The 14,792-nt window shown below is 42.6% G+C and overlaps 1 protein-coding gene across 3 annotated transcripts in view; it reads right to left on the reverse strand.

The window, feature by feature from the left end:
* Positions 1-3,009: 3,009 nt before the first annotated feature.
* The window catches only part of NEURL1 (neuralized E3 ubiquitin protein ligase 1), a 255,943-nt gene continuing 244,160 nt past the window's right edge, over positions 3,010-14,792 (reverse strand). For all 3 annotated transcript variants that reach the window (XM_061636094.1, XM_061636095.1, XM_061636096.1), the window contains exons 5-6: positions 12,958-13,104; positions 3,010-9,578 (exon numbers count right to left, since the gene is read on the reverse strand). In XM_061636094.1, the coding sequence (XP_061492078.1) occupies positions 9,337-9,578; positions 12,958-13,104 (389 nt within the window). In that variant the 3' untranslated portion in view covers positions 3,010-9,336. The remainder of the gene's footprint in view (positions 9,579-12,957; positions 13,105-14,792) is intronic.

Consider the following 14,792-nt stretch of genomic DNA (forward strand, 5'->3'; position numbering starts at 1 on the left):
ATGGAATTTCAAAGAAGGAAATGTTATCTGTTCTGTCTTTGTACCAGTATTAGGCCAAATCAGAAATTCCAAGTAGGAAAGAAATACATGCTGTCCAAGATTCTGCACAGCAAGAACATTTTCGTGTGAACAGCTTGTGAAAAACACTTGGAGTGTGGGACCAACTTCACAAGAAACTAAGTTTTTACTTTGGCTGATGCTTTCTGGAAGCACCAAGTGAACAATGTGCAAAAGGGCATGTGTTCTCTCAAGATCCCGTGCTGTGTATGTTCCAATGCAGGCACAACTCTCAGATCTTACGATACAGCACAAAACTGGAGTTGTGGCCACCATTCTTTGTTATCCTGGGGCACATCTCCTTGGACTATATAGCACTTACACTTAAAACAGCAAAAGTTGATCCACTTCAAAGCACTCTCTCATATGGGAACACATATAAGGTAAAGTTTTTTTTTTCTTTTGAAGGGACTGCCAAGAGTGTCTAGACTGCAGCCTTTTATTCCCAGGTTCTTGCAATGTGAAACCACAATATAATATAATCAGTGTCTCAGGCAGAGTGGACTTGATAACTAACTGTACCTCAGTCATCTCCCAGTTTACTCATTGCTTGGACCAAAGGTGGTGCTAATAATATGAACTTTAATTTTTGTATTTATGTTTTTTGTTGGGGTTAAGTGTGTGCGTGTGTGTGTGTTAAATCAAAGACGCAAGTGTCCCGTTTAACTAAAAAGATCTTACCCTTGGCGTCAGACACTCTGAATTAGCCACAAAAGATCTTGGGGATTCAGACATTGTATGTTTTTAATTGGTTTGGAGAGGGCAGGGTAAAGGATACTCTCATCTTCAAATGCTTGCAAATTTTAACAGTTTTTTGTTTGTTTGTTTCCATTTGTTTACATGGCCTCTTCTATGTCCTATGGAAAAAAATAAAGTTTTTGATCTTTTTAATTGTGTGCTATTTGTTCGTTGTTTTTTCATTCTAGAGTTTGTAGAGTAAGCAACTTGCTACTGTGGCTTCTGAACTGCACCACAAATCTTGATTTTCCCTGAAAATTCTCAGTATCCTCATAAAAATACATTTCCCTACACATCATTTTTTTTAAAAAAAGGTAAAATGTATTGCATTTATTATACCCATGAAACTGAGGGGGGATTAAGGAGTACTCATGAAGCTAGCTACAAATATGGAAAGAATACTGTTAAGACACAAAATGTGGAAATTCTCAAAAGAAACCAGTACAACTTCAGAAATGATTTCAGTGTTGCCTTTTCCAGGTTGTAATGCGGGCAGAAGAGTTAAAAACATAGGAAGCTGCTTTATACTGAATCAAACGATTGGTCTGTCTGCTTTCCAGGTTTCAGAGAGGTGGCATTCCCAGCCTTACCTAGAAATGTTGGAGATTGAACCTGGTACCTTTTTTTGCATGCAAAGCAGGTGCTTAGCCACTGCCCTATGGCTCTTCCTTTACGGAAGTGTTTAGTAACACTTCATCAGTGCACTAAAGTTTGGTTAAGACAGCTATCTTTGTAATGTGTGATGGGTACTTGAGTGCAAGAGCGCTCTCTGAAGTGCATAGCCAGTAATCCATTTGAACAGGAGTGATAACACATTGTACTACTTGTAAATTATGAGGCCCTAAGGTTGTTGGATTCTGGCATGCATATTGGTGCCTTTTGTTGCACACATTTTGTGTGTCTGCATAAAACGTTTATCCCTTCACCCTTCAAAGTGCTGCACAACCTTTGTTATCCGTGGTTTTACAGGGTGTCAATCACTAAATCAGCCACTAGGTGGTGGTGATCCATTGCTAATGTTTCTTTCTAGTATAATTTGCCAGTAGGGCTCTTTTCACAGGTTGTACTTAACCCCAGCAAGCATTCAGGGCATTTAATTTCAAAGAGGTCAAATGGGTGTTTGGGTACAACCATTAAAATAGAGCTGAATCTACCCTGATTCTTAAAACTGCCCAAGGAGAGCAGAACTCATGAAGGATGTGAGCATAGCAGTGAACTTAATCAAGAGGAACCCCTGATGGGTGTGGTCAGAAGGCACATAATGCAGGGACCTTCTTGCAACTGCAGTTCTGTGGCTGTCTGATCAGTGTTTGGAGACCACTTGGGAACCCCATGTATGCTGCCTTGAGTTTCGCAATGGGAGAAAGGTAGGCCATGCTGTAAATAACTAGCAGAGTGCTGTGCTTCCAGCAGATGCTGGGGATACTTTTGAGATCCTGGAACAGACTTCCTCAACCTGGTGCCCTCCAGATGAAGTTGGACTGCAGCTCCTATCATCCCTGACAATTGGCCACGGTCTCAGGAGAGTTGCAGTTGGATGGGCTTCTACGGGAGGGAGGGGGGATACAAATTTAATAAATAAATAAATAAAATAGTTCAAAACATCTAGACGGCACCAGTTTAGTGAAGGAATGGCTTGATCTGAGCTCAGTGGATAATTTCCAAGTTATGTGCACCTAGGTTTGTGGTCTTAGTTTCAATAAATGGAAAATCTCCACATACTTCACTGGCTGCTGTGTTCATCAACCATTGGATTGTCCTAGATGTTTACACACACAAAAAGCAGTCTATAAATAGCCCACACCTCCATGGCATACCTAAATCAACTTTATTCACAATCACAGTTATCCAATTGTCACACTGGATGGTATCGTCTTTTTTTTTAAGATATATATATATATATATATATATATATATATATATATTTATAAACAGAACACAATTTTTTTAAATAAAGCAATTAAAAGATAAACTTCTCATTTGAATGACATTGAATCACATGAATTACTCTGGATCCTGACACACAAACACAGAGGAAAATGAAACCAAGTGTGTTAATGCTCCCGTTGAAATGTTCTTCTGAACAGGTTTGCACTTAAGTTTTCCATTTCTGTTTAGCCATCTGCATCTTTGGTCCTCAATAAATACATACCTGTCCCAATGCTAACAATGGAAAGGCAATGTTCTCCCTTTCACACTATTCCCGCCCCCCGCCCCAAATGCCATCCTCACATTTCTGTATGAGCAAACAAGTTTTTGTGTATGGATTGGCCTTTTGGCTTTGATCTTGCATATGTAAATGCTGCTGGGAATAAGGAAGAAGAGGCTACCTTGTGGGGAGTGCTGACTATCTGGCTCAGGTATATGTGTGCACAACCCTAAACAAGTCAAAGCTGGCATCAACACAGTTCTGTTTTTCTGTTCAAACTGTTGTGTGAGCATTTGTGAATCGGGCCTTGGTGCCTGTCTTGTCCCTTTTATCTTGGACAAAAGAAATAGCATGCTGCTGGCAAGGAGCTTGACACACCCTAAGGCCTTTACATCAGTACATGTTTCCTACTTTGTGTTTCTGAAGTTTTTTTTTTCAGTTGCCACAGAGAAGCAGTGCAGATAATGATGTACTCCTTTAGCATGGACTTCGTCCCTCTTTCTGACATTTGTATACTGTGAGGTTCTTTTTGATTCACTTCTATCCAGTTTTTCTCACTAGAGCAGATTAAGTTTTGTTGTTCCTGTGAAAGGCTAAAAGGGTGGGCATGTTTTCAAACTGAAGCAAAAAGATTTCCTTCCATCACCGCCTACATATTATGGTTTCAGAATGCAGTTCCTTCAAATTAGCAGCACCACAGGAACACATCATCCTTCTGTCAAGACAAATCCTTTATTAGGTGAAGGTGAAGGAGAAGGAGAAAGGACAGAATGTGGACACATTATTTGTTTTGATGAAGCTCACTGGGTGACCTTGGGCCAGTCACTGCCTCTCAGCCTCAGAGAGAGGCAATGGTAAATCCTCTCTGAATACTATTTACCATGAAAACCCTATTCATAGGGTCGCCATAAGTCGGGATCGACTTGAAGGCAGTCCATTTCCATTTACCAAGGTGTTGGAAATGTTGCAGGAGCTGCATTCTGCAAACATGAAAAGGCTGTGAATGATACTTTTTTTATTGACTTGCAAACGTTCCCACCCATTAATATTTAAGGAAAAAAATAATGATAAAAAAGTGGATCACAGCAGCCCAATCCGTAAAAGTCTCTTACCCCTACTTCAACACATCATGGGAACAACTTCATTAGTATGAGGAATACAGCATTTTAGACAAGAGCCCAATCCAGCAGCAGCAGCAGCAGTCCATGTGTGCACAAGAGGATACTATAAGTATGGCTCACCTTTAAGATCCTTACATTCAGGGCTGTAAACGTACTTCCTCTCGCCCAGTCAATTTTACAGCTGCAATCTCAATTTTTTGAGGAAAGAAACTGAAAGATGAAGGCTGGATTCATTCATTCCAATAAATGATCTAGGCAACCACAGTTTACTTCTCTAGGTACCCAGCTGAATGTAGCTGTGCATGTAGCCCATCATGGTTCACATGCACTTCTGAATTAAGACCCATCTACTCTGAAATTGAATACCTTTAGCCTTCTAGGTAAGAGTATGCACTTGTCCAAATAAATTGTTTTAGAAACAAAAAAGTTGTTCATTATTTTGTTTTTAACTGCTTTGTTTTGGAGGCATTGGTTTTACATTGAAGAAATAGGCTAGAACTCTATGTATAGTTCACAGAAATGTCACAGGGAGGGGGAAAAAGAGATACCAGTGAAACCACCAGAGTAGAAAGCTCTGTATTTAGTACAGAGAGCAGTTAGGCTGGGCCCATGCACCTTTTAAAAAGCCTATAAAATGGGGGCCCATTTGGTAGATCTAATGCCCTGGGGAGGTAGTAAATGTCATGGCCATTTGGATGGAAAGCATCCAAATTAGAACAGAAGACTACCTGGGTCTTCCACTGAAATCAATGGGAAAACAAATGAATGCTATCAAAACAGGTGGAAAACCTAACAAAGGAAGCTTCAACAGTGAAAATGAATTGAAAACCACACCCCTTGCTTTTAAGATATGTGTGCAGTGTAATTTTACTAGCCACAGTTTTATGTAAAATAAGGAGCATGCTCCCTGTAGCAGTAATACCAAAAGGGATATTATTAATAAATGCATTTTTAGCAAATATCTTTTCTAGAGCCAATATTTTTCCCATGCATGATGGCAGCATCAACTATACACAGCATTTTAACTATAAATCCATCATTTAAGATAAGCTGCTAGTTTCTATGGCATAGTGGCCAAGAAGATTAAGCTCTGGGCTGAAGTTTCCCAAAGCACCTTCTCATATTAAAATACATTCTAGGGCAATGTAAATAATGATGGGCAAAATCTGGTGAGTCCAGGATATGCTCTTGTTGCTACAGTACTTTAAGCTTCTGGCTATCTTACACTTTCTCTATTTATTAACAATTGCATTGCACCCCTCCCACCACTATGGCTATTCTATAATAAAAATATTAAAAATGAATGATGGTATTTTCTATCACCACCGGTATCTTGGATGCAACAATGCAAGTCTTTACTTCTGACTGTAGATACCATGTGGGAGCCACAAACACATTGATCCAAAGCCCTACATGTGAGGCTCCTATCCCTGTAGACTGCCACATTCAGCTAAGCAGAGAGAACAAATCTGCATTGGGAAGGAAATGCACACGCAGATCTATTTCCTTCATTCAGATAACTGAGCAAGCTATTCTGGGGAAAGGAGTTCCTTGTTCACAAAGAACCAGAACCAGATCACATTCAGGGTGAATGTGTTTTGCATGAAACCTCCAGATAATACCATGCCTATCTCTTTGCTATGTTGCTGTTTTACTATTTTGCATTGCCCAATTGCTGATATAAATGTTATTTTGTGGCATGTAATTTTTATAGTGTAACTAGTCCCTGTGGAACTTGGCAGAACACACACTGCATGTTCCAAGCTATGACAACTCCAAGTAAATCTCAGTAGAACTCAAAGTAAGTGAGCATATGACTGCAGCCTCAGTTTGTAATTCTCCTATCTACTTATGTCCACTGGACAAGGATAGGGAACCTGTGGCCCTAGATGTTGCTAGACTATAGTTCCCACCATCCCTGACCATTGGACATGCTTGCTAGGGCTGATATAAGTCCAACAACTTCTGAAAGGCCATAGGGTCCCCATCTCTGCTATAGAGTATCAATAAGATAATGCCAGGGGTGCTCCTGAGCCAACTTCCATTGGAACAGATGCAATGAACTCAATGGGAGACTGATATCTGTTCTGAATGGCCTTGCCAGATCTGGTGGTTTTATAGTGCCATAGGAGGAAAGGGCTCCTGAGCTGAATGGCATAAAATTAACCTTCAATGTCCTGCTTGCCAAAGGCAAAGACAAGTTGTATAGCTGTCCCTGCTACATCTGGGCCTCTTAAATTATAGATAGGGAGTTTGAGCCTTTGTGCTAACATTTAAAAAAGGCTTTGCAAGTGCTTGACACTGAGGCATGTCAGATGCAAGTTACTAGTGAGATGGGAAGTTGTTGATAGAGATTAGAGTGTAATTAGCCAGCACAGAGGTTCTTTCATTTGGGTTTTAAGTTTTTATGTTATATGTCTTTAAATTTGTGTTATACTGTATGTTTTTTAAATCTGTTGTAAATCCACTGGAGACCGTCGGGTATGAGTCGACCAACAAATGAAATTAGTAATAATCTCACAGAGATGGGAAGACAAAGCAAGACACAGTGGTGGTTTGTGGGGAGTTTTTTTATAGGAAGAGGGAGGCAGAAGAAGCTGCTAATTTTGCAGGGACAAGACTGGTGTGAGCAAACTCTTAGGAACTGAAGCTTCTGTTTTTGGTTTCTGACCAAGCCAGACACAGGCTTCCTTCATGGAAGGGTTTGTTACAATCCGCCTGTGTAGTTTTTCCCAGAACTGCATGGCACCTATCACACTGCACAACATCCATCACCTCAATAAGAGTCTACTTGGACTGACAACCACTGCGGAAGTGCTTGTTGGCTCCTGGCCAGTGCTGAGTTGGCTTTGTGCAAATTTCCAAAGTGGCATTTGCAGTAACATTCCAGCACTTGAATCCAATACATGCAATGGTGGTACAAGACCAAGTCAGCATAGGCTGAGGGCCAAACCAGACAGGATTTTCATTTGAACAGTACAGGCCCAGATGGTCATGTGCCCAAAGAGGCAATTTTACCTGAAGGGTTTGCTGCACATCCAGCAATGTCGACAGTAAACTGCAAGAGGTGGCATTGCTCTTAGGATCGTACACCGTAATGCCTTTACAGATGATTGTTTCATGAATGCTGCAGGCAAGCTGGCAGTATGGGACTGGGAATGCCTAGATGGGGTGGTGGCAGGGAGAAAGAGAGTTCTTTTGAACAATGCCTTTGTGAGGGAGATGTCACTGATGTGGTCCAGCTGATCCCTATAACACAGGGACAGGGAAGCTGTGGTTTTCCAGGTAGTGTTGGATTATAGCTCCCATAATCTCTTCCCCTTGGTTGTGCTTGCTGAGGCTGATGGCAGCTGAACAGCAACTAGAGAGCTACAGGTTCCCCATCCCTGCTGTAAACTGTGAATTAAATGGGGGCCCCACAGGTTGAAGCATCCCAAGTGCTCAGACTGCAAGTACTAGAAGGAGGACCAGTGCGATTCAAGAGTTTTACCAGACAGGACGTACATCAAACAAGAGTCTCCTCCTTTTCCCTTACAGGCAGCAACTGTTAGGTGTTTACAGGGAATTGGGTCTTTTAGAACTGCTGTGCCCCAGTCCTCTCATTTCCTATGGACAGCTGGATTCAAGGGCTTTCTACCTTCTCCTGCTATGAGTTGCTCATCACAATGGAACCCCAATGCTATACATTTAGCATGGTGTGACTTTGGTGAGAATGAAGGAAAACACCTTTTGTGCAGGGAAATTAAAGTCTCAGCCATCAGTAACCCACCATCCCTTTCAGAGCGCTCTCTCTTAATCTACCGTTTTTCCTACTACCACCCTGGTGTCCACATCAGGAAGCAGAGAATGGTAAGATGAGCTGTGGCCTTCCCCCAGCTGGGCATACCCTGTGGCATTTCAAGAGTGGTCAGTCCACTTGTAGCCAAGTGATGATATGATTGCAGTTTCTGACTTGTTTGAGATTTGTCAGCTGGAGCAGAGAAAACAGTTGACTGTTGAAGAATGAGGCCTTATGCTTTTCCAGCATGGCACAATCTGTTGCAACAATGCATGGAGGGAAATACAAAGAATTCAGTCACACCAGGCAGATTCACAGTGGTGGGAGCAAGGAAGGCCAAAACCATTGTCCTTCACATGTTGGGAAGAATGCTTTAAAAATCCTTCATAAAACCAAATAAACAAATTTTTAAAAGTAAGCTTCTGGTCTCTTTGTCTTGATAACAAAACTAGATGTAGGTCGGTGTCACACATTCAGCTTGGCCACAAGTTCTCAAATAACTGATGGTTTTACTTTCCTTAAAAGCTGAGACAGATGTTCAGTGTCCTGATAAAAGGCCCTTGTGTGCCTTCTTCCTTATGGCTTCTATAATGTGCCCCATCATTTGTAGAAAACAGGTGTGAAGGCACCCCTTCGGCCATTGAAAACAGCCTCCTGGTGCAATGCTAAAAGGGGAAGGGGCTGAGAAAGCAAATCAGAGGGGGAAATGCTGAACAAAGATGCAGTCTCGTGTTGTAGCACTAGGAGCAGCTGCTTCCAAGGGTGGGGCCATGACTGGAGTGCAAAGGTAGAGAGCGTTTGTAGAAAGTAGAATATGAAGGCTGTCAGTTAGCAGTGAGCCTCCTGTGTGCAGCATAGCACAAGAAAAAGCACCCAAGGATCACCTCTCTTAGAACCAGCATATGCCTTCAGATCCAGCTGCCACTGATGTGCATTTGTGGCCACTAGGAAAGCTGGCAGCGACGGTTTCTTCCAGTCTGAATAGAAACGTGCAAGGGATATTTCTGTGGGGAGGGGTCCTCTCCTCCAGTAAGTGGTTCTACTGTTCCTTTGACTTGTTTCTTTTCTACTCCACTTAATTTCCAAAATGTTGACTTTATTGACAAAATGAAACAGCTAACATGTCCAAGGAAAGTTGGTAATTTTGCATCCCTCCCTCATTTGATCCTTGCAGTGTTCAACTAGGGGGGGGAAGCAGGGAAAGTGGCTGAGTGGAGGTGGATCCAGGAATAGAGGAACCATGAGATTCGACCTTTCTTGCTGGCTGCACATCAAAGTGTTGGCAGTAACTCTTTGCTAGATGCCAAGGAAGAAATAAATACTTAGACTTCAGATTTCTAGGATTTGCCCACATGTAGCAACATTCAGAGTTAGCTACACAGGGAAGGATGGGGAAACTGGCAACTTGAACAACCCCTTCCCACCTACCCTGGTCTGTTTCAGTTTTCATAAAAGAGCATCTCCCTAGCCCCTACCCTTTCTGCCATGTTGCTCTAAGTGCTGCGATAGGTCTTGATGATGTCCTTGATGGCACGTCTACAGATAGGACAACAGGCGTTGGCCATCTTCTTGAGTTTGAGCCCGCATGTGTAGCACAGACACATATGTCCACAGGAGTAAATCACGGTGTCCACCATGTTCTCATAGCAGATGGTGCACTCATCATTCCAGGACCCTGAGATGGAGGGGGAAAGAGGGGACTCTGGCATGCTGACTGGAGAGTTTGGAGTTGTGCCTGCAACACAAGAAATGCTGTCACTCTTTGTATCTGCAGTCATCCCACCCTGGGCTATTAAAATAAGATTACTAGTTCAACGCATCTGATGCTAGAGATTAACACAATAAGAAAGAGATCATCATCACTCTCTGCTTGTGAAACTCAGATGCATCTGTCTGACCACTATCAGTAGACAAATGCTGTGCTAGATAGTCAATTGATGGGTTTCATTATGTCATGGCCATAGTGTTCAATTTCCTGTAGAGGTCAGGAAGAATATTTTTAGTCCCTGGTATTTCACAGACAGCCATGACCTGAGAGGATGTTGGAAAATCTGCAATACCAGTACAGAAATGCAACAGGGGCTTCAGAAGAATGTGTTCTTCCAATATTGGTAGCAAATTCCCCCAGTCCTCGCCCCTGTAGCCCTTGGTTACTATATCCTTTCATCCAGCCCTTAGTGTCAAAAATATTTCAAATTTACTGATGGCCTAAGGCAATTGTTCCGCCCATGGAAGGATTTTGGCATGTGCAACCAAACATTCTCGCCGTCTCCTCCCCTCCTCCCATGTGCCCCCCCAAATCTGTTCTAGGGATTCCTCCAACTCTCTGACACAGGTTTGGGGAGAGCATGGGGCACACATGGAGAGAGAGGGGGAAGTCCTATTGTGCAAGCAGAAATACAGCACTGACAGAATGAGTTGTTGGAATACCACCCCCAGAATTTGGGAAGGTTTGGGGTGCAGAATTTAGATATGTATATGTAACCTGTATTCACACATGCAGTCACATACGTGTTATTTTGCTCCCAGATAAGGACCAATCTGTGCGACACACGGATTCAGTTCTATATTCATTTATGTAAGAACAGAGTACAAAGCTCCAAACATCTGTCTTATTGGTCTGTCGGGAGGGATGTCACTCAAAATGCTGTTGAGATGAACACTGGACATCAACAAATACCTGGCGACTAGTGGCAATTTGCCACAAGGCCAATTCTAATCCTTCACCCATTATACGTGTGAAAGACATCCTGTGATTATGGAGGAGCAGGACCATACTCTCGCCCTGCCTTGGCCTTGGGTATGTTGCCTGGCCCTGCTTATAGATGTCAATATGGTTAGAGCAGGCATCTGCAGGGAAGAAGCCTGTGCACTAGCAGCTGCTCACTTATAAAGGGCTCCCCACGACCAGGACACCTGCTTGCCAGTCTCTTGATTTCATGGACCCCTACCCGCAAGCTGCTGATGTGTGGACCTCTGTAAGCAATGCTGGGGGACCACTCCTCAAAATGCAAGGTGTGATACGAATTTAGATTGGTGCCTCAATCTGCTAGAGGCTATACATTTATTTCTATCCCTAAATTGTATGCATGTATTTATAGGCTGCCTAGAATCGAAGTTATATTGGAAGCTTACAGGGTTTAAAACAAAACAAAATGATAATAAAAAAATGAGGCTCATTACAGCATCATTATAAAACCTCAAATTAAAAGGGAGAAAGGAAAATAAATTGTGCAATTACATATCAGTTTAAAACTGAAGGTAGAGGGGGGAAATCTGCACAGCTGAAACAGTGTAAAACCATAACATAAAATAGTAGAGTTGGAAGGGCCTATAAGCCATCAAGTCCAAGCCCCTGTTCAATGCAGGAATCCAACTTAAAGCATACCCAACAGGTGGCTGTCCAGCTGTCTCTTCAATGCCTCCAGTGTTGGAGAGCCCATCACCTCCCTAGGTCATTGGTTCCATTGTCATACCGCTCTAACAGTTAGGAACTTTTTCCTGCTGGTCAGCCAAAATCCGGCTTCCTGTAACTTGAGTCCATTATTCCATGTCCTGCATTCTGGGATGACAGAGAAGAGGTCCTGGCCCTCCTCTGTGTGACAACCTTCCAACTACTTCCTATCATGTTTCCCCTCAGTCTTCTCAGGGCTAAACATGCCCAGTGCGTTCAGCCTCTCCCCATAGGGCTTTGTTTCCAGTCTCCTGATCATCCTCATTGCCCTCCTTTGAACCTGTTCCAGTTTGCCTGCATCTTTCTTAAAGTGTGGTGTCCAGAACTGGATGCTGTACTCAAGATGAGGCCTAACCAGTGCCGAATAGAGGGGAACTAGTACTTCATGTTATTTGGAAACTATTCTTCTGTTAATGCAGTCTAAAACAGCATTTGCCTTTTTTGCAGCAACATTGCATTGCTGGCTCATATTCAGCTTGTGATCAACAACAATTCCAAGATCCACGTGTAGTATTACTGAGCCAAGTAACCGCCATCTTACAACTGTCCATTTGGTTTCTTTTTCCTAGATGTAGAACTTTGCACTTACCCCTGTTAAATTTCATTCTGTTGTTTTCAGCTCAATGCTCCAACCTATCAAGTTCACTTTGAATTTTGTTTCTGTCCTCCATGGTATTAGCTATCCCTCCCAATTTTTAATCATTCCTTGCACCTCCTCATCCAAGTCATAATAAAAATGTTGAAGAGCATTGGGCCCAGGACCAAGACCTGTGGTACCCTACTTGTTGCCTCACGCCAGTTTGAGAAGCAACCCTTAATAAGCATTCTTTGAATATGATTCAGTAGCCAACTATTAGTTGTTCCATCCAGCCTGTATTGAGCTAGATTGCTAATCAGAATATAATAGGGCACTTTGTCAAAAGCTTTGCATAATTGAAAAGGACTAGGATAACAAAAAGCTCTTTGTCTGGAATAGGAAATATATTAAAGTAGGCACCAGGTGGGCATCTTTGGGGAAGGGATTCTAGAGCCACTACTGAAAAAGCTCTTTCAGTAGGCACTCTTGTAGTACTTACTCTTCAGATACTGAGGACCCAAACTGTGAAGGGCTTTAAAGTCAAAACCAGCACTTCGAACTGGGCTTAGAAATGGTGGACTTGGATGGGGAACAGCGTACATGACCCCCCTTCCTGATGTAACAGCCAGGAATTAAACAATGTTGCAATCCCATTGGCTTGGTATTTGACAATCTCCTCCCACCCGCTTCTTCTTCACCAAGCATATGGCCAGCAGGGTTTCAACTTTTTCCAAAAGGCAATGTGTGCTTCACCCCTGCTCTACAGATGCTCTCTCAAACTGGAGCGTTGCCATTCCATGGATGTTCCTTTGCCTATTCCATGCTGCCACTTTTTGATTTTGGATTCTGTTCACTGGAAATTCGCCAGAGACATTTTTTTTTAAGGATATCAAATTGTGAATTCAAATGTTGACTTAAAACAAAACCACATAAAAATGTGCCTTCTGCTCCTTGTGCTTTGAGAGAGAAGACAAGTTCTTGCACACAGGGATCTTCTAAAGAAGAGAAAGAGGCTTGAGGAAGGGCTCTTTCAAGATGCAGTAATTGAAACTGGAAAGAATGCAGTGCAGTAGAAGTACTTACCACTGATTGAGCTGCCAAGTGGGCCAGACCCGCACATACTCAAAATGGGATCAGAAGCACCACTACAGAGGATGGAGGGCGAGTTTGGAGATGAGATGGGCGAGCTTGGTGCAGATGGGCCCAGTCGCTCAGCCATGAGTGTAGAACCTGCACAAGGAAGGGAAACTATAGTTTAACAGCTCTTTTATGGAGAGCTAGTGCAACACAGTGGTTAGAGAGTCAGATTAGAACTGGGAGGCCTAGGCCCAAATCACCACCACCACCACCATTCAGCCACACGCTCACTGGTTGATCTTTTATTTATTTTTAAAATATTTACATACTGCCCTTTCACAAAACATCAGGATGGTGTACAGTGACCTAAAAACATTTAAGAGCAATACAAAGCAATCATTAAAATGACTGGCAACTCTAGACACATTTCAAGCAGCTGCATAAGCCCATCAGCACAAAAAAGTCTTAAAGAGATCCTGAAAGTCAAAGCAAGGGTGCCTGCCAAATCTCTGCTGGAAAAGTGTCACATAGCATGGGATCGGCAACACTAAACACCCGACTTCTAGTTGAGGCCAGTTGGGCCTCTGTAACATGGAGGACAACAAGCAGTATTAGTCTACCCCGCAGGGGTTGTTATAAGGAGAAAGTGGGAGACAGAGAACCATCTAAACCAATCTGAGCTCCACAGAGGAAGAAGTGGATTAAAAATAAATAAATACATCTACTAATAGGCAAAAAACCTTGTGGTTTAAGAATGTACCAACAGAATGTAGCCAACAGATATTTCTATCAAACTTTAAAAAGCAGGGAAATCTCCATCTTTGGGGATGGCAGGTGTTGCTACCACTCACCATATGCTCAGAGTCACATGTTACCAAATTCTTCCAAGCTACACAGGAAGGGGATTGGACTACGGAAGAGCAACCCAAATTGTATTTGCATTTTTACAAATTTGTAGGGCAGTGCAATATCTCAGAGATGATGTCAGGTCTCCTTTTCCTCTGGTGCATTCACTATAGCTGCCTGATTTCCCTGCTTTTTAAAGTTTGATAGAAATATACATTGTTAAAACGCAGTGGGTTTTTTTGCCTATTAGTGAATTATTATTATGGTTGTAGCTTTTACAAAATAAGCCTGCAAGCGACTTAATATAAAATGCAACAGTTAAAAACAATTAAAACCAGACAATTTAGAACAATGTATAATACAAAATAAATGCTCATCCAATAATTGTTTGCCTATTAGTGAATTTCCCTGCTTTTTAGTCCGGGAGATAAGAAATGGGATCCTGTGCAAGTTTGCTGAGAATGGATTGATCATTTGCATGCTTATTGAGTTCAGTGGGATTTACTCCCCTGCAATCATGCTTACGATAGGTGAAACTGATCATGGGGTGATGGGGAGGGGAGGAGGGGGAGGGAAGCAGGCAGGAGGGGGAAGGGGAGTGTAGGCTTGCTCATTTGCATGGTTATTGAGTTCACTGGGATTTACTCCCATGCAATCATGCTTGAAAATAAAATGAACTGCCTTCAAGTTAATTTCAACTTATGGCGACCCTATGAATAGGGTTTTCATGGTAAGCAGTATTCAGAGGTGGTTCACCATTGCCTTCCTCTAAGTTGAGAACCAGTGACTGGCCCAAGATCATTGAGCTTCATGGCTGTGTGGAGATTTGAACCCTGGTTTCCCAGGTCATAGTCCTAGGATAGGTAAAAATGACCATGGGGGGGAGGAGGGGGAGGGAGAGGGGGGAGCAGAAGGAGCAGGACGAAGAGGAAGGAGGGGATGGGGAGGGGAAGGGAAGGGAGGGGTGAAGGAAGGGAGAGGAAAGGGGCAAGAGG

Source organism: Rhineura floridana, chromosome 7 (assembly GCF_030035675.1).
Source record: "Rhineura floridana isolate rRhiFlo1 chromosome 7, rRhiFlo1.hap2, whole genome shotgun sequence".
Lineage (NCBI taxonomy): Eukaryota > Metazoa > Chordata > Lepidosauria > Squamata > Rhineuridae > Rhineura > Rhineura floridana.